At 37.8% G+C, this 18,432-nt stretch overlaps 1 protein-coding gene across 5 annotated transcripts in view; it reads left to right on the top strand.

The window, feature by feature from the left end:
- Positions 1-18,432, top strand: part of CLSTN2 (calsyntenin 2) — a 461,620-nt gene that overhangs the window by 242,008 nt on the left and 201,180 nt on the right. Inside the window, exon 1 of one of the 5 annotated variants that reach the window (XM_075099253.1) lies at positions 3,850-3,916. The exons of the other annotated variants lie outside the window; for them this stretch is intronic. Within the exon in view, the coding sequence (XP_074955354.1) occupies positions 3,871-3,916 (46 nt within the window). The 5' untranslated portion in view covers positions 3,850-3,870. Of the gene's footprint in view, positions 1-3,849; positions 3,917-18,432 lie in introns of those variants that run through there. 5 annotated transcript variants of the gene reach the window in all.

Below are 18,432 nucleotides of genomic sequence, written 5' to 3'. Positions count from 1 at the left end.
TCATATCTTAGGCTGAAAATCACAAAATCTTATGGGTTTAAATGAATTTCACTCATTTGAATTTGAATGGGTAGTAAGATAGCCAGAGGTGTCTAAATGCATTACAATTCTCATTGATTTTCAGAAGGAATTTTGATCCTGAGGAATAGCAACTTTTAAAAAATTCAGGCCAGGTTCCTGTATAGCTTTCAAAATTTCAGCCTTTGTCTTTGTAATGATTTTCTATCAACACTGTGTTGGAAAGGCATGAAACTGAAAGTTCCTATATTGAGTTGTAAAAGTGAATCTAAATTTAGCTAATGCTATGAAAGTTTAGCTGGACCTTTTGAAGTGACCTTGTAGCAGCTCTACTATCTCTTTTTGAAGCAAATTGGAAGCCTGTTTTTTCTTCCATCCCATTTGCAGTTAAAATGTATGAGTTTAGTTGCTTAAACTGAATTAAAATAATGACAATGTTTATTTTGAGTTGTAAGTGGAGGGAAAGGTAGGAATCTTTAGCTAGATACGTCAGAATCCTGTTTCACATAGTACCCCACGATACCTGTGTTTTCTTTCCTCTACAAAACATAGGAGAAGAGAGATAGCCCTTAAGCAAAGGGTTGTGAAAAATCCTAAATGAATGAAATGTATTTGTGTGGTCTGATCTATTCTATGTAGCTGCCACAGTTCCTGCTATATTAATTTAGTCAGATAGAAGCTAGAAAGGCAAAGTTTTGGGGCATGTGTTTAGCACAGCCTTATTCCTTACTGAATGGTTTGGAGCAAGGGTTAAGGTAAAATCATTATTTTTTCCTATTAGTTTTTACACTTCAATTGGGAGTGTTTATAAGCTCATATTCATTAGACCAAGGTAGGGATACAAACCTGATTCAGTGTTGGACTGAGAGAGAGAGATCTAGTTGCAAAAGTACTGTGTTAAAAGCTCAAGATTGATTAATTTCTGTCAAATCATGTTGGTGATTTCCTAGATTGGAGGTTTCTCTCAGGTCATAAACACCACCATAGCCACACTCTGGCTTATCCCCCAAATGCAAATGTGCTATAGAGAATCAAAGCTCAATGCCTTCTACGTGAAGGAGATCATGGTGTCTCATGATACTAAGCTGCTGTAATGCTGCCAAGAGGCTAGAGAAATGCAGAAAAATTAGGAGCAATTATTTATTCCCACTAAGAATTGGAGCATTCTCTATCTTCTAAAACACACAGAAATAATGATTGTTAACAGAGAGTTGTCCAGCTTTTAATGTTAGTTGGTAAGGTTAAACTCCAACATTCAAGTTCTGCTTGAATGCCTTTGTATTTGAAAGTGTGTGCCAGGGAGTTAGTTGCTGGCGTGCCTGCAGTTTTTTGTGTTCCTTTTAAGAATCAGTCTCACTGACCTTTAACTCTGGTGGTTGGGGGCTTTGGAGTTTTTTGGCTTTCGTCTTTTTTCTTTTTGTTACTTTTTGCTTTTTTTTGGTGTGGATATGAACAGTTAAGTCACCAAACATTTCTAGGAGGAAATCTTTTCATCTTGCCTAGAGCCCTGAACACCTAACATCTCTGATCACTGAATTTTAAAGAGATTGCTAATATAGTCACGTCAGCTATTTAGTCTTATCAGCTATTCCATGTCTGAATTAAGGCTGATGCAAAAGAGAAAAGGGGAGAGCTAACCAGTCTTTGCATAGGGAATTGTGAGGAAAGAATATCTGTAAATAAGAGGTAATCTGGTGTTTTCAGATATCTTAGCGTACACCCAAAAGGCATGTTTTTCCCTCAGTAGAACATTTATGAGTGTAGGATAAGTCATTCCTGTGAAATCGGGTTAGCAGTAGGCAAAAGGAAATTAAGACCGAGGTATGTTCCTTCCTATGTGCCAGAACTGTCTGCCCTATAGGCAATTCACAGAAAAGAGCTGCCTTTCTATACTGCTTTACTTGCCATCTGACAGACATCACATTTATTTTAGACGTCTTTTCTTCACTTTGTATTCAAGGTAAATTCATTTACCCATTGTACACAATGAACGCAAAGGTAAGAATTTACCCACCTTTCTTTAAAATGTAATTGAAGAGAGCTGTGGTGAGAGGTAGACATTATATGAAATTTTTCTCTTTATAAAACCAACAGATGTGTATAGCAAGAGTGAGTATTTTTTAGTAATGGGGAAAAGAATTTTGAGAGAGTATCATCTTTCCTGATTTTCTCTTGGCTTCATTCAGACTACCACAATAAGGAGGGTGGGTGTGTGTGTGAACAAACCTTTAAGTATTGTTTTAACCACATAAGATTCATTCCTGCAAACACACCTTTATTTCCTACAGATAAGCTTACATACATATTTGAGGATATCTTCAGTCTGTCTGTGGAGATGATTATAACTGTACTGAAAAATTCAAGCTGGTGAACACTGTGAGGAATTTGTTGTGGAAGCACTGCAGAATGTGTTCTGTGCCAAAAGCACCAGTAACAAAATAGCACTAGTCTCTGTGCAAAAGGGCAAGCACCCTAGAAGAATAAATGAAAAAAGAATTACCCTTATGATCACTTATATAGCAATAACACTACCGTGGTAGGCCAGCCATCCAACCTCCCTTAGCAGCGCCCAACTGCTCACCTGTTTCAGTTGCATTTAGCAAAGTGTTGCTGTGACAATGTAAAATGCATTCCAGCTGTGATCACTTTGTTTTCCCTCTCACCCAACAAATTTCGCTGAGTGGTAAGAAGTTAAAAGTATTAAAAACATGAAGAATATTTAGAATATTGGGGCTTCTTTTCCAAGAAGCCTGAATAAAATCATTAGCATTTGCTTATTGCAGTTCTTAAAATAAAAATAAATTTAAAAATCCAGTGTATATCCCTTCTGGAAGCAGTAAAGTATATCTGGCTCTTTTCAGAGTAAACCAAAGATATGCGACACATGGATATTTGATGAGTACGAAATTTATTTAGTCCCTCCAGGTAGCTGTTAAGTATTTGTAACAATCTATAAACTCTGACTTAAGAGTTGGAGAATCTCAACATTCACAAACTATCCATGTAGCAAAATAGGTTGAAATTCACAGCTTTGTTTCCAGAGGGCTTGATGTGCGTCCTCAGTTCTGATTAAATTTCCAAGCTAATGGGACCCTTGGTTCGTCTGAGCAGAAACAGAAGTCAGTAGAAGAGTCTAACTTATATTCCCATCTCAGCACCTGTGGTCTTTTCAGAAGCTGGTGCATCCCAGAGTGCTCCCTGCAGGCTGGTTGTGGGGACTGGCCTTCAGTGTCAGCATGCTGCTGGCAGAGCTGAAGAATTTGGGGCACATACTGCATTGCTTACCTTGTGCACAGCCTAGAGTGGTTGCACTTCTTGTAGGATAGTTGTAGCCTCCCATTTCATGCTATCAAACATAACGGATATTGCAAAATGTGCATGCTGAATTCTTAGTTCCTATTAATTTTGGAAATAAACAATAATTAACTCCTTGCCCACTTGGAAATGACAATGAGGTTTTCCTTTGTTGTCTGAAGAACCATCACTGGTAGCTGTAGCAAAGCTGTAGCTTTGCTGTCAAGTATCAGGGTAGCGAATGAAGCAAACAGAGCACTTATGCTAATTAAAGTGACTGTAAAGTAAGGCTTTCTTAATATTTCATTTCGCCTGTCTTCTGGGACTGGCTGCTCTTAAGTATTACAGTATTCATACATGTTTTTGGTGAAATAAATGTGCCAGAAAACCTGTTTGTTCTGGAGAAGATTTTGGACTCAGCAGTACCAGGTGTCAATAAGACAGCATCAGCTGGGTATTTCCAACAGACAAGGGCTCCTCCTCCTTCAGGGTTGGACTGTTGTGTCCTAATGATGCCAGGTGTGCTGGCTGGGGCACTGGGCAGCTTAGGGAGTCTCCATGCCCTCACAATGGAGTAGCTGCTCTCAGCATTGTTTGAACCTGGGTGAGTCCTTGTGTACCTTGTACACTTTTCTTCCTAATGTGGGGGATGTAGGAGAAGACTTGGGGGAGTGGGGAGGAGCAGCCCCAGGATGCTGAGTGGAGGGTGAGTGCTGGCTACCTTGCAGCACCCCAGGGGCTCACTGGCTCCATTTGTGGGTGGGAGGCAAGGCATCCTCTCTGGGCACTGCGGCACCTTGTAGTGACCTGGAGCGGAGCATTTCATGCTTAATGCTTGTGCTGGCAGATGCTCCTGTTCAGCTAGGCTGTGAGTACGCAGGGGAGGCTGGGCTGGGGAGCAAGAAGCAAGTCAGCTGCTGTGCAACCCATGCCTCTATGTGGGGCGACTTCAGCTGAAGAGCCCGAGCTGCGTTAGCTTTTTGTGAAGGTAAAGCTCAGGATGGATGTTTGTTCTCAGTGCTTCCCCTGAACATGTCTTCTAATTTGCTGTCTTACTAGATTGTTTCCCTATTAAAATACAGGAGAAAATCAGATCTACTACATTATCTTAGCACTACTAAAAATGTGTGAGAAAAACTACTATTGTGTGTTAGGGAGCTTTAATTGAACATAATTATTACATGGTCATTTTAAGGACAAGAGAAAGCTATTTTCCTTAGATGATAAGAAAGTAGTGGCAATATGTTAAGTACAGAGGGAATCAAAGGATAAAAGTGTGGAGGATGTATTTTTTTCGTGTTGGTGTTTCCTCAGTAATCTCATGTGTGTCAGGTTTTTTGGTTTTGTTTTTTTCTTAATAAATAATCCTTATTTTTGTTCATTTGGGTTGTTGAAAAGGGGGGAAGAAGTGGTTCTTGGAATAAAACAACATAGCTGTATCAGAGTAATGTTTTGTAGGTTATGAAAAAGTTTAATTTTAAAACTTTCACAGGGTTTTTTGTTTTTTACTTACTTTTTCTTCGATTTCCTAAAGCTGTTATTAAAATGGATGAAGTGCTATATCAGAAACTTTGAATTGCTTCAAAGGAAAATGTGTCATAACTTTGTACTTTCTGCAAGCTTTTCTTCATCTTGCCAGCCCTAGGTTATGGATGAATATACTTTAAGGAGAAGAGCTGTGTGGTAGATTTTAAATGCTTTCATCTTTAATTGGAGGAGGAGGGAGAACTGTTCAAAATGGTCATAAATTTTTTAATGTAATTTGCAATCCATTTAGTACATTGATTTAAGCAACAACAGAAGCATAGGCGTGCTATGTAAGGTGCTAAGTGACTGGAGTTTCCACGCTGGGATGTTGAACCAGAAGCCTGTTATGAATGCTGGAATAGTTGGCTTTTATACTTACTTAAAGAAATTGTCATAGTTTCACATGGCCTTAATTTAGGTGCTTTTGTGATGCAAATAATATGTAACAATATTAATGTTGAAATAATTACCTTGCACTAAATGAGAAGGTACTCTGGAGTGCTTTGTGATAATTCTTGTACTTATAATGAATGTATGTGTGGGCTTCGTGGGACGCCGCAATTGTTTGCGAAGAACTTGATGGACAACATTGCTAGACTGTGACCTTGTTTGTGTTTTCTTTCACCAGCCAAGTTCAAAGCTGGCAAATGTGTATATAGAACAATAAGCTTTAGCATTCTTTGATCAACTTTTAACCAAAGTTTGGGCAAATATATTTCACAGTCTGAACACTTGGATGTGTTTTACTGTTTCTTTTTTTTCTCAATACCCATAACCACCTCCAGTGATAAGCATGAGTAAATACCAGCATTTGATATCTATTAAAATGAAGGAAGCAGACAGAAAGTTGATGATTAACTTTGCAGTCAAGGACTTTTCTCCATTGCTAACTGCAGTATTTGTTCCTGTAGTTGACCACCCTACATTCCCAGACTTACAGCTTGTGGTTCTTGGTTTATGTGACTACATCTGACATTTCTGTCTTACGTATTTCTTATCACTGTACTTCAGTAATGAAAACTGAAAACTTCAGAAGAGCAAGCTCTTGCTACTCCACACTTTGACATTCATTTTGACTATTTGTTTCAATCTTGTTTTTACTGAGATATTTTTGCTGAAATGTCCTGCTATTTGTGTTGAGGCTTATGCAGGATCAATATAAAAGACATGCTTTGCTACATACTCCGAATAATCTGACAACTGCTTATAGGTTTTTTTTGAGCACTAGGAGTTTTGTAGTCCATGGTGTTGAACAGAAAAATTTACATTGTAAATTGAGTGTATCCAGTGCAGTGTTTCCCTTTAGAGTCTGTAGATGAGCAGTACCACAATAGCAGCTCATTGATTTTTTTTTTTTTTTTTTTAAATTCCCCACCCCCACCCCGCGCCCCAAGATGTAGTGTGACTGTAGTTACAGCCATCCCAGGATCCTTGAAGGATTTCACAAAATTGAATTTTGCAGCCTTTCTGATGCGGAGAGAGATTCCTTCTTCCAAGTAAACAGAAGGAGCCAAGTGTCAGGAATATGGGACAGTTGGGCATGTTGTTGTGCCTACTGCAGAGGAAAGGGTAGTTAGTGGCTGTTGCCCGAGAGGTTCTGTATCCCCAAACACTCACCATCCCCCTAGTCAGACTCACCCCTTCTTTTATGACTGGGAACCTGATACCTCTGAAGTCTGGCATGGGCTAAGGAAGCTTACCTAAGTAATGCTTCAGTCTGCCTGTGGCATATGTTTTCTCTGGTTAAAATCAACAGTGTGCTTTAGAAACTTCTGCCAGCAAGAATTAACGGGGCAGAAATCACCTTGGCTTCGCTCTGCTGTTACCTGCAAAAAATCCCATCTTTGTCGGAACCTGTGAAATGTGCTGGACGAGGACTTGGAGAAGAACCCAGACACCAGTAGCAGGCTTCCCTCTCCCCAGTCATGGCAGCAGTAAGGTTGGTGAAGGAAAATAAGAAGAAAATATTTGCATTTTGTCAGTTGGCAATTAGAGATGTTTAGCAAGCTTTACTAGTACTTAGAGAGGGATACATATTAAAAATTAAGCCCAAAGGCTTTCTCTAACAAACCTTAGTATGTGCAAGCATCACAGCATCTGGCTTATCAAGTGAATAATAAGCAAAAAAGACAGATGCTTTGCTTTGGGTAGCAGGTGATATGCTTTGCTTCTCTGTGATTAGCTGGGTGTCAGGGTGGACAGAATATTTGAATGAGAGAAGAATGGGAGGAACTGTTCAGAAGCAGCAAAAACTATAGCAAATTTCCTATATTGAAGTGACTGAGTGAAGTGTGAGGTTAAATGGAAGTACAAGGAAAACATATTTAGATTGGTATAACAGATATTTAGATTTGTATAAGCAAATACATAATTTGAGGTGGGGAAGAATAAAAAGCAGAATCTTTGTGAAGAGGGAAAAAGAAAAGCAACAAAATATAGCAAGTTGCCAAGTTTTAAAACATACTTACTGGCAATTTTATTTTTGTAATGTGCAACAAACTGTAATCATGATTGTAGCCTCTGGAGTTGCAGAAGATTTGAGCACAACAGGTGTGGCAGCAAATGCTTTTTCACTTTAGGTAGTGGATATCTTTCTCTGTATCCTGTTCTGTAAATTAACCCTGGCAGTACTTGAAGAAAAACTCACCTTGAAAAATAGGAAGGTTAACTCAGAATGGAGTTTTAGGTTTATTTCTGGTGTTTATAACTGTGTTTTATGGAGTCCTAATGGCATTCATAACTGCACAATTGAGATTATTATTTTATTTGCAACCCTCCCCTTTTAATGTAGTTCTCTGTTAAAAGTACAGTGCTAGTATCAGGACAGAGTAAGAGGTATTATTTATCTATAAATGTTTAATCTTATTGATTTTAATGCTTTATTATTAATCTCACAGACAGTAAATGTTGGACATGAAAATGAAGATGCTCCTAGACTTCTTCAGAAAATACTTCAGTGAAAAATAAATAGAAGCGTATGGGCAAATTATATCTTACTCAAACACTTTAAGTTATTTTCCAAAGAATGGGTAACCAATGCTTAATTTCCTACTTGCGAGAGCTGTTACAAATGTTAATTGCCTTGTTATATATTTTACAAGAGTCTCAGAAATGTAATTGTTTGAGTATTGTATGTTTAAATTAGGTGCAAAAGTAGTTCCTTAATAGTAAAAATAAGTTCCCTGAAGGCTTTTTATGTCTTTATGGGTTTAGTTATTATGCAAGTCTTATTGATCTGAACAGAATTCCACAAACACATTGTCTTCTTTTCTTGAGCTATAGTACAAAATTACTCGTATAATTCATAGTACTGCTGTGCAGCATTTGAAAATTAGGAGGAAACATTTATGAATCATCTTTGGAACAATTTACATTCATTGAATTACAAATGAAGTTTTATACAAATACTTAAAATGGTGGTATGCCTTGAATTGGATGCTTGCTGCTTCCTACTGTTGTGCAGGGGAATGTGGTTACGTATGTCACCTCTGGGGTTTTTGCTTGGTTTTAGGGTAAGGGATAAACAATACGGGTGATCATAAAGTACATATTTCCAACCCTACTCTTTCTGCACATTCCTTTACATTTATGTGTACCCCGTATATGCTTCAAGTATCTGATATGGATGTTTATAGATGCATTCTGTTTTGATGTCCTGGGGCAAGTTTCAGAAGGAAAGCTATATATTCACTGGGAATAACTGAATCTGAATATACTGACAGTGTTATGTAATCAGTGGGTTTCAATCCTTTCTAGTGTCAGAAGTGTTTGTGTCCACATGTTTATGATGAAACAACAATAGAACCTCATTTCTTTGTTAGTTTTTGCTGTCATAGGAATCTGTCATATGAAAACAAATAAAATTCAGACTTCTGCAGTTAATAAGTGCTAGACCTTGCAAGGATGTGGATGGTAGGCCAATTAAGCTTGGTTTGCCTACCATGTCACTGCAATTTTGGAAATTTCTTTTAACTACTTTGGAGAGTATGTGCTGTTAAATAGATGTTTGTGTTTATCCCAGAGGTGGCTGCATTTCAGTGAAATGTAGCATGATGCTGACATAGTCCCTAATGATCTCTTAGAAATACTTTGCTGCGTAATCTAAGATAATATGAAAGATGCCCAAGGTTAAAGCATCATATCATCCTAAGTAGTATTTATTTATTGCATCCTCCTGCATCTTAGTTTTATTCTTTTAAATTCTAAAACTTAGTTACAGGTCAGAATTAAATCTGAAAAAAACAAAGGTATGTGAGCTTGAATTTTTTTATTCCTTTTAAAAATGTGTTATCTGTTCCCTGATATAGCATGAAATGCATGCAATAATGCATATGAATTTACAGTAGTTGTGGCTGTTGCCAAAATAGCTAGTAAAGTAGATCCTGTTAATATATGAGGTAAAATAAGCAAATATTAAGGACATATCTGACTTCTACAGTACAAGAGAACTGAATTTTTTCTATCCATATGGACGGATAGAAAAACATATCAAACATATCAGTGGGATGTTTTAAAAATTCTGTATAGTATCTCTCTAGATGTCTTCAAGCATAGTCTTATTTGTGTGTCAAGTATTGGTAAAAATGTTGACATGAGTATTAGTACTGTAAGCGTTGAGTTTATGTATAAACCCAATAAAAATCTTGGGGAAAAAAGTAATAGTTTATAACTGTCTTGCATAAAGCTTATAAAAGGAGGTTTATATAGAAGAGCGGTTTTTAAAATGTAAGTATCTTTTAATGATTTTCTAGTAGCATAGATGCTGCATATTTCAATCCATGGAGCAAGAGATGTGGCCTCTTCTGTCCAGCTTGCTTGTCTTTTAGCACTTGGAAAATCAGTTTGATGTTGGCATTTTATGCATCAGTGCATCTTCTTGCTTTTAGGATTTTTTTTTCCCTTTTTGACATCATCAAAACTTTGGATGAAGCTTTTTTTAATTTTGCCAAGCTATAGTTTTTGAGGACTCCCCTCACCCTGCCAAGTGCAGAAAGAGGGATATAAATATTTTCCTGCATGCACATTTGGCATGTTATACTGAAGAACTGGCATCCCTAGGAATGAGTTCAAGTTTTATACTAACTTTAAAGCTGATTCTGTAGAACTGAAGATATTTCCACACGGACACAAATGGAATGCATATGTTTCAAGTATTTTTAGGTCAGGTGGAAATCTTTATTTTTGTTTTCAATGGCAGTGTGTTTCCTGGTTTTATTGTTTTTCCTCTTTTCTGTTTTTTCCCCCCCCGTCTTGTCTGAATATGAAACTCACATTATTTTATTTTTAATTGGAAATTAATTCCAGGTTGACTGTATTCCAAATTTATGAAATGATTTGAAATTAAATGATTGAAAGCATCTTGAAGCTGGAACTCCAGTTATGTATAAACTGTTTGGAATATGCGTTAAACCTTAATGATGATGATGTGACTGGGGATGTAGTTCTGTCACAGAAGGTTTTAACAGCCACATTTTTCAACTAAGGAAGCTTCAAACATAAAGCAGGACCAGTCTTCCTTTCACTAGTATCTTAGTCGTGGTCCTAATTTGTGTTTACTATTTCCACGTTCTTAATGAATAAATTTGTACAACTTCTGTGACAAGGAAAAAAACAAGGCAGTGCCTGCTTAGATTGTTTTCCAATTAGGTACACATTGCCATCTCCTTTGTGTGACAAAATCCATTCACTTTTAACTATTTCTATTACTATTTGATAATAAACCCTATAAAAGAATTTACATACTTCCCTAAAAGAGTTGTATCATACCTTTCTGGTATGTGGTGGTATAAAAATTTTTTTTTTCTTCAATTTTATCAATTTGATCCTGAACCTGGAGACAGTGTGAATAGATGGGATTAGAAGAATGTTTAGGCCAAATTCTCAAAATCTGAAAGTGACAGATATGAAAGGGAAGGTCAGTGGCCTTTTTTGCAGATGAAATGGGTGATGTTATTGTACGCACTGCGCATGCTTTCAATATTTTGTACTTAGTTGTATTTTATATCAGAGGAAAACATTCAGCTAAATGCTTGATGCTACAAAAGACTTGTATTCTTGCTCATATCTCTGCAGATGGGAGCACTATTATGAGTTCACAGAATGGTTTTCTGAGTTGAAATAACTCTGCAGCACTAAAATAAATACCTGGTATTTTAATGTATATGAACTTAAAGTAGGTACAATTATCAGCCTTCAAAAAGCAAATTTACCAAACCAGAATTTGATGTTGGCCCTTATTTGAATCAAACGTTAAAAAATAAAAGTGTGACTGATTTTACCTTGCACGTTTGACAGTGGATAAATACAGAAGGCTGTGAAACAGGAAAGCAGTCATTTTCAAGGTAACATGTTCTCTAAAAGGCTCCATATTGTGAGTATCTTCCAGGATTCATCCCAGTGTACTTAGTGCCTACTGGAGCCCAGGTGAAGCTTTGCATTTCAGCATGTCTTTTTTCCCAAAACAATGCAGAAAGTATAGCTGTTTTTCTCATCTCGGAATCCTCCCGTGTGCTATTTAGAAGTCAGTGTTACGTCCACAGAAGCATATCTTCAAACTGTGGATGTAAGGATTCTGGAAATTAGATCAGGGATGTTGATAATAGGTGCTGGATGATTTAAGAGAGAATGTCAGAATAGAACATTGCAATGGGATAATGTCCTCCTACTGCTAGATGAATGTCTTAGCATCCCCTTGGCATTCATAGGAAATAAACGTTGAGGTGAAGCTGAGACATTTATTTCCAAAATGGGAGTCATTTATCCTGTGAAAGCATTGTATTACAGGGACTCTATTTCCACTATACCAAACAATTGATGATGGAAGATGCTGTCATTTGATGGATATTGATATTGTAGAATGACAGTTCATCTTTATGTGACTTTTATGCAAAATACGCATATGTAGTTAGAAAAAGAGAAATGTTTCCTAATTGTCTTTGATGACAGATTTGCATCTTGCTTTTAGCCATTTAAAATGACTTTACCTATCATAACACAGTAAATATAAAATTTGGATATTTGTCACATTGATTGAAACATAGTTAGAAACATCAAAGTTTTGTCATTTAATGGCTAACAAAAATATTTAACTCTAGCATGTAATAGAGATGTCCTGTCACTTAATGCAGTTGCGGCTTTCAGTAGTTTATAAATAGCTTGAGCACTCACAGCTGAAAAGTTATAGCAAAATCGGGGTTGCACTTCAGCCTGTGTGAGTTCTGAATCTGATTTCAGCGGTGGACAGGCCATATTCAGCTATATAATATTTCATGATCTCCTAGTCCAGGTGTGGTCTAAGTGCCTGTGTCACTAATGTCTGAAGGTAACAGAAGGTAACTCAGCATAACCTCTGTCCCAAGGGAATCATAGGTTGAGTCCTGTTGGAACGATATTTCTGAGCACTTGAAGGAGAAGAGGTGATTGGGAACAGTCAGCATGCGTTTGTCAAGAGTAAATTGTGCCTTACCAACCTGATTAACTTCTATGGTAAAATGATTTGTGGACAAGAGGAGAACAGTGGGTATCATTTACCTTGACTTTAGCAAGGTGTTCAGCACTGCTTCTCACAATACATTTGTATCCCAGTTAGTGTGCTGCAGTCGGGACGGATGGACAAATAGGAGGGCATGGCCAGGCTCAGAGCACAGTGGCCGATTCATCCTTTTCTGTCTTTGTAAAGTACCAAGTGGAGTAATGCCAGTGTCTCTCCTGGGACCTGTCCTCTTTAACATCCATAGCAATAATCTAGTGGAGGTCAACGAGTGCAGTTGCATGTGGTTTGCAGGTGAAACCAAACTGAAGGAACCAGTCATTATGCTAAAAGGCAGAGCTGTCATTCAGAGGAGTCTAGACAGGCTATGGTTTCACACCATCCTACTCTAGTCCTACATTTTACAAAAGAGGGATGTTGTATGTAGAAGATGGCCTACAGAACTTGTACAGTTAGTTTAATTTTTGTCTTTAATGAATATATTGTCAGGTGGAAGGCCAGGCATGCAAGTACCAATCTGCTGTCCTACTCATTCAAGAAAAATAAGAAATCATGTAGGATGCCTTGTCAGAAATATGCTTTAAGTACTGGACATGAGACAATTCTTCTTTGCATTTTAAAAGGCTTAAAATATTGCATAAGGTTGATAGTATACAAATTGCTTTAGAAAGGCTACTTTCCAACACTCAGTGTAATATACTGAAAGCAAGACAACTTCAAAAAATAATTATTCACTGAAAGCACATGGTACTGCTTAACTTATAATGGTCTCCTAATTAACATAACTGTAAAAAGGCAACTATTGAAATTTAGATATTAACTCTGATCGTTAGAATCCTAATTACAGCAGTGTTAACAACTGCAGTGTGGGTAACACTCTTATTATTAGTTCCACATCTGAGAATCGGTTCATTCACTTTCAAGGCATTTACACACCGATTTCCATGCACTTTTTTGGAAGTGAATATGTGTAATGACTAATGAGCCAGCTAAAGCATTTATTTGAGATGACTATGGATATTAGGAGAAAATGGAGTATCCACTTCCAGTTTAAAGCTGTGGAATAGAGTGAGTTTAGGAAAATAAACTAGGTTATCTGGTTTAAGTGTGTAGATGTTGAAAGTTAGTTTACATAGTGCTGTCTTAGAGAAACAGCATTGTTTTGAAGGCAGAAATACTGAATACAAATACAAATGACAGATGAAGAGAGTTGCAGGTAGCCTACTTATGACACCAACCAGCTCTGTGTGGTTTGCAGTTTCAAGCATACAGGCTTTTGGCCAGTCTAATCCCAAGGCTAGTAAATGATTGCAGATATTTTAAATTAATTCTGAAGATACCAGGAAAGAAGGAGTAACAGTTTGTAACAACAGCTGGCTTGATACATTTTGAGATGGTAACCACTGTTCCTTGTGGGTATGGTTGGGTGAGGGAGAGTTAATAGAGACAGTTATTTGAGAAGGACTAGAGCTATTACTGGCATCAAGCCTACTTCTTTTATGAGAAAACAAGACAAATGCAGGCAAGGGGGAAAGAAAACAACTTAAAAAGAGAAAAAAATCCATCCTTTTTTCTTTCTTTCTCTCAAGACTTTTACTATAGTACTACTGCTGGAGAAACATGGCCTCAGCTCACAGTCTTATCAGACATTTTGTGACCTGACAAACTTGAACTAATGTTGAACTGTTTAGGTCAACACTCTTGACTGCCTCATCGGTCACAGGCTCAGAGCAGTGTTGTGAAAGATGGTCTTGTCTGCATAAACCTGACACTTGCTAAACAAAAGGCAAATAAAGGATAAAAGTGAATAAGTGGAGGACAAAGAAGGGAAGGTAAACCAAACTAGTATTTGTAGGTCTTTCTGACTCCAAATTAAGATAAATATATAATCTATTCACACAAGCTGTTTTGATCAGGACAATGAAAGTTCAAGGGTGTTATGAAGAATCCAAGGAGGCTGCAGGAGTGGCAGCTACGCTGATAAAGCTTTCCAAAGGATTCCAGAAAGAATTAATGTGTAAATAGCTATATGTGGTTTGTGGTTTGCAGATTGTGGTTCAATGTTGGACCTAAATCTCAGATGCCAATATCGGATTCCATGCTCTTCTGTTTAACATTGTTTCTGTGATTTTGCCTATGCAGTACCTCTCTTGTTTCCAGTTGAAACAAAAATATCAGTTTTATTTTTTTATTCAGAATTAAAATTTTGCTGAAGTAATGATCGTGGAGGACAGCTGACAGCAAAGATTAATTCTGCTTTGGAGTTTTTAATCATAAATTCCTATATAATTGAAGAAATGGCATCCCTGGGGGTAGCACCTGCCTATCCATGGATATTCAGTCATATCTGATTAAAAAACAAAGAGGAGGTGCCTTTTGTTAATACCTACAGTGCCCCTTCCTCAACATAAACTATTCCCTTCTCTTCATCTTCTCAATCTCAGTGATTGCTGTTTTGTAAGATCCTTTATTCTGGGCTCCAGTGCCACTGAAGAGCAGATAGTATTTAATGACCTTCTGCATCAGCAGTTTCATCTCTTGAGAAATTAAAATTGATTTGTTTTGTCTTTGATATTGAAAATCTAAAGCAGACTTTTTCTTCCTGACTTGTGTAATAGTAGCACGTGCAGTCAGGAAAAGACTGGGAAAGAGGACTTAAAATAAACTCTGTTAGCTAACATGGTCAACAACAACAAAAAAGCGCCTGTCACCAGATAGTTTAAAATAAGTCCCTGAAAAGACTAAACACTTTTTGTCATCTCTGTAATATTACAGGGCTTCTGTCTGTTTAAAGAAGAAAACTAGTTTTCATATGACTTTTTGTTTCTGTGTGTATTTCATAGGTTGGATAAGAATAAACAGGAATTAGATCCTATCTTGGAAAACTCTCAGGTTAACCTATAGGCATAAGGAAAATTATGCTCACCCTTAAAGGATAAATTATTGTATGACCTCAAATACTGTACTATTTTTCTGTGATAGACTGCAACTTCCAGTTTATTATTTTAACAGATCAATAGGTATGTTAATTCTAAGAGGAAGCTCAGGCTCTGCCTGAAGTTAAATTTGCCAGTTTTTTTAATTAGTTTTATTCTCCCATAAGCTTGAAATTTCTTTAGGAGAATCAAAGACAGGAAAGTAATTCACTGGAGAAAAAGCAAATGATGCAGAAAATGCCAATATCAATTTCCTAAACAAGTTATAACTTGAATGCCAAGAATCTTGTTTCCGGCAGTAACTCTAATAATATGAGTAATCTAAGGCACTGATCGGAAGGCACATTTTACAAACTTGTGTTTTAACTTAAAAAGATGACTGAGAGAAATTAAACCTTGCTGAGCTGTGTGAGCCAGTGTCTTGAAGAAAAATAAACCCCTTTACCTTAAATGAAGTAATTTTGATTGTGGCATGAGTTATATTTTAAAGGCATTATCAACAAGGCAGATGGCCTAGTGCTGAAAATTTGATTAGGGACATTTCCAGTTGTATTTCTGTACAGCATAGTGTACTTTAAGTTGGATGGAATCTCTAAATAGGCCTTCAAAATGAAGAAACATGTTAACACAAAATAAAAATTGCTTTGTCTTCCACCTCAACCCCCTTATAGAGTTTGCATTCTAGAAGCACAGTCCATGGCATCTTGTGGATCTAGCTGGGAATTGGGTTGCTATAATAACTTGTGGCTCAGTGGCAGAAGAATAAAAGTACTGAAGCTAATGTTGATTTCTTCAAAGACAGATGGAGAGTGTATACGAAGATAAATGTAAGGTTTTAGGTTAGCCTAAACCCATTTCTTTTCTGCTTATCTTCCATGAGCTTCTCTTCTCTGTTCCTTAAGAAACATGGGAAATTAAACTTTTGTTGCGGCGTAGGCTAATCTTGTGGAAAAGTGTATCTGCAGTCCTTAACCCAGACTGGCTTCTCAGAATGAGAAACATGGTCTTCTGAGGCTCATTGACAAGACCAGAATGTGGGCACAGTTACCTGAATATTTTGGTGCTGTCCCTAAAAGGGGTGAAATAGCTTTGAGGAAGATTAAGATACCATTAGAAATAGATTGCTAGTGTAATTAATGAGGAGGAGGAGGAATTCCCCAATGACAAAAGCAGGGGTTGAAACGTGATTTTCTTACTGTGTGGTGACATTTTTGAGCTTTAGGGTATTATGAGGCATAGATAATGCTTCCAATAACACAACTCACTCCCTGTGCCTGCCTTCCCCCACCCTGAATTACTGCACCATTCAGTCCTACCTATGTTTTCATATGCTTTAGCTGAAATCCAGGAAATGAGAAACATTGCAAATCAGAAGTTTTCCTCCTTTAGTTTCTTGATCATCACCTTCCGCAGAGTGCAGTTTTATTTATTGTGCTTGAACAATCTCTAAGGAAAGAACAATTGTCTCTGAAAGTCAAATGGTTCTGATCCAGTAATCCATAATGGTATTAGAAAGTGTGCTAAAGACAGAGAGATATCTACTGGATAAGACATTAATCCTAAGCATTTTTGTTTGAGTGCATTTTTCACAAGGTGCAGTATCCTGGTCTACTGCTCCAATTTGGGCTGCATTTCAGCTAGAGCAGCTGTCTTGCTCCCTTTCAGTCCTTAGCCTACAGCTGACTATTCCAGATGTAGGTGAAACACAAGCTTTATTTCCCAATGTATTCACATCATGAAATGCAAATATTTCTTATTAGCAAAGCTTGTTGAGATCCTACATGTGCTGAAGAAAGGTAGACAAGATTTTTTTGTACTTCGTATTATAATAAGAGTGTGTAACAGTCACATCACTCAGAATATCTAGATTAGCCTTTCACAGAATCACACAGAATCACAGAATTATAGGGGTTGGAAGGGACCTCTGGAGATCATCTTGTCCAGCCCCCCTGCTTGAGCAGGCACACCCAGAGCAGGGGGCACAGGAACACGTCCAGGTGGGTTTTGAATGTCTCCAGGGAAGGAGACTCCACACCCTCCCTGGGCAGCCTGTTCCCCTGCTCTGGCACCCTCACAGGAAAGAAGTTTTTTCTCATGTTTACCTGGAAATTTCCTGTGTTCCAACTTGTGCCCATTGCCCCTTGTCCTGTCGTTGGGCACCCCTGAAGAGCCTGGCCCCATCCTCTTGACACCCACCCTTTAGATATTTATAGGTATTGATGAGATGCCCCCTCGGTCTTTTCTTGTCTAGGCTGAACAAGCCCAGCTCTCTCAGCCTTTCCTCATAAGGGAGATGCTTCTGTCCCCTGATCATCTTGGTAGCTCTCCGCTGGACTTGCTCAAGCAGTTCCCTGTCCTTCTGCAGTACTGTATTTCTTATTTCAAAACACTGACCGCAGAATTTAGCAGACTTTGTGTTTACTTTTGTAATGTTTTGGATTCAAGGGACTCTTTTGTGTTCCAGAAATTTAGACTTGCTATCGGCTGTTCAGCTAATGGTTTTCTAGCTCTGCTTTCCTCGCCAGTTTTTGTTTTCAATTCTTTCTTTGTTCTTTTTCACTCTTTAGCAGAGGGCCGTCATGCTCTGTCACACAAACAGATGTCTGAAGTAATCTGTTTTTAGAAGAATACTTTTGTATTTGTGTCCAGAAGATATTTATCTTCCGATATAGAAGGTGAAGTCCTTTTCGGGTTATGTTAATAATCCCTTATGAGAGAAGCAATTCTTTGCTAAGAGAATATTTTACTGATTTATTTTCCAGTGTTGTGTACTGTTCCTTCTGATGTTAATTTTTTCCAAGTTTTAGAATATGCATACACACACAGAGATATAGAATCATAGAATATCTCTAAGTTGGAAGGGACGCATAGAGTCCAACTCCCTGCTCCTCACAAGACTACCTAAAATGAAACCATATGACTAAGAGCATTGCCCAGACACTCGTTGAACTCTGACAGGCTTGGTGCCATGACCCAGGGAGCCTGCTCCAGTGACTGGTCACCCTCTCAGTGAAGAATCTTTTCCTAATGTCCAGTCTGAACTTCTCCTGATGCAGCTTCATTCCATTTCCTCCTGTCCTATCGCTGGTCACCAGAGAGAGGAGATCAGCAACTTCTCCTCCACTGCCCTCCTTGAGGAAGTTGTAGACTGCGATGAGGTCACCCCTC

Source organism: Phalacrocorax aristotelis, chromosome 7, assembly GCF_949628215.1.
Source record: "Phalacrocorax aristotelis chromosome 7, bGulAri2.1, whole genome shotgun sequence".
In the NCBI taxonomy this organism is placed as follows: Eukaryota; Metazoa; Chordata; class Aves; order Suliformes; family Phalacrocoracidae; genus Phalacrocorax; species Phalacrocorax aristotelis.
The sequence above is the reverse complement of the archived record's forward strand: the minus strand, read 5'-3'. Positions and strand labels throughout refer to the sequence as shown.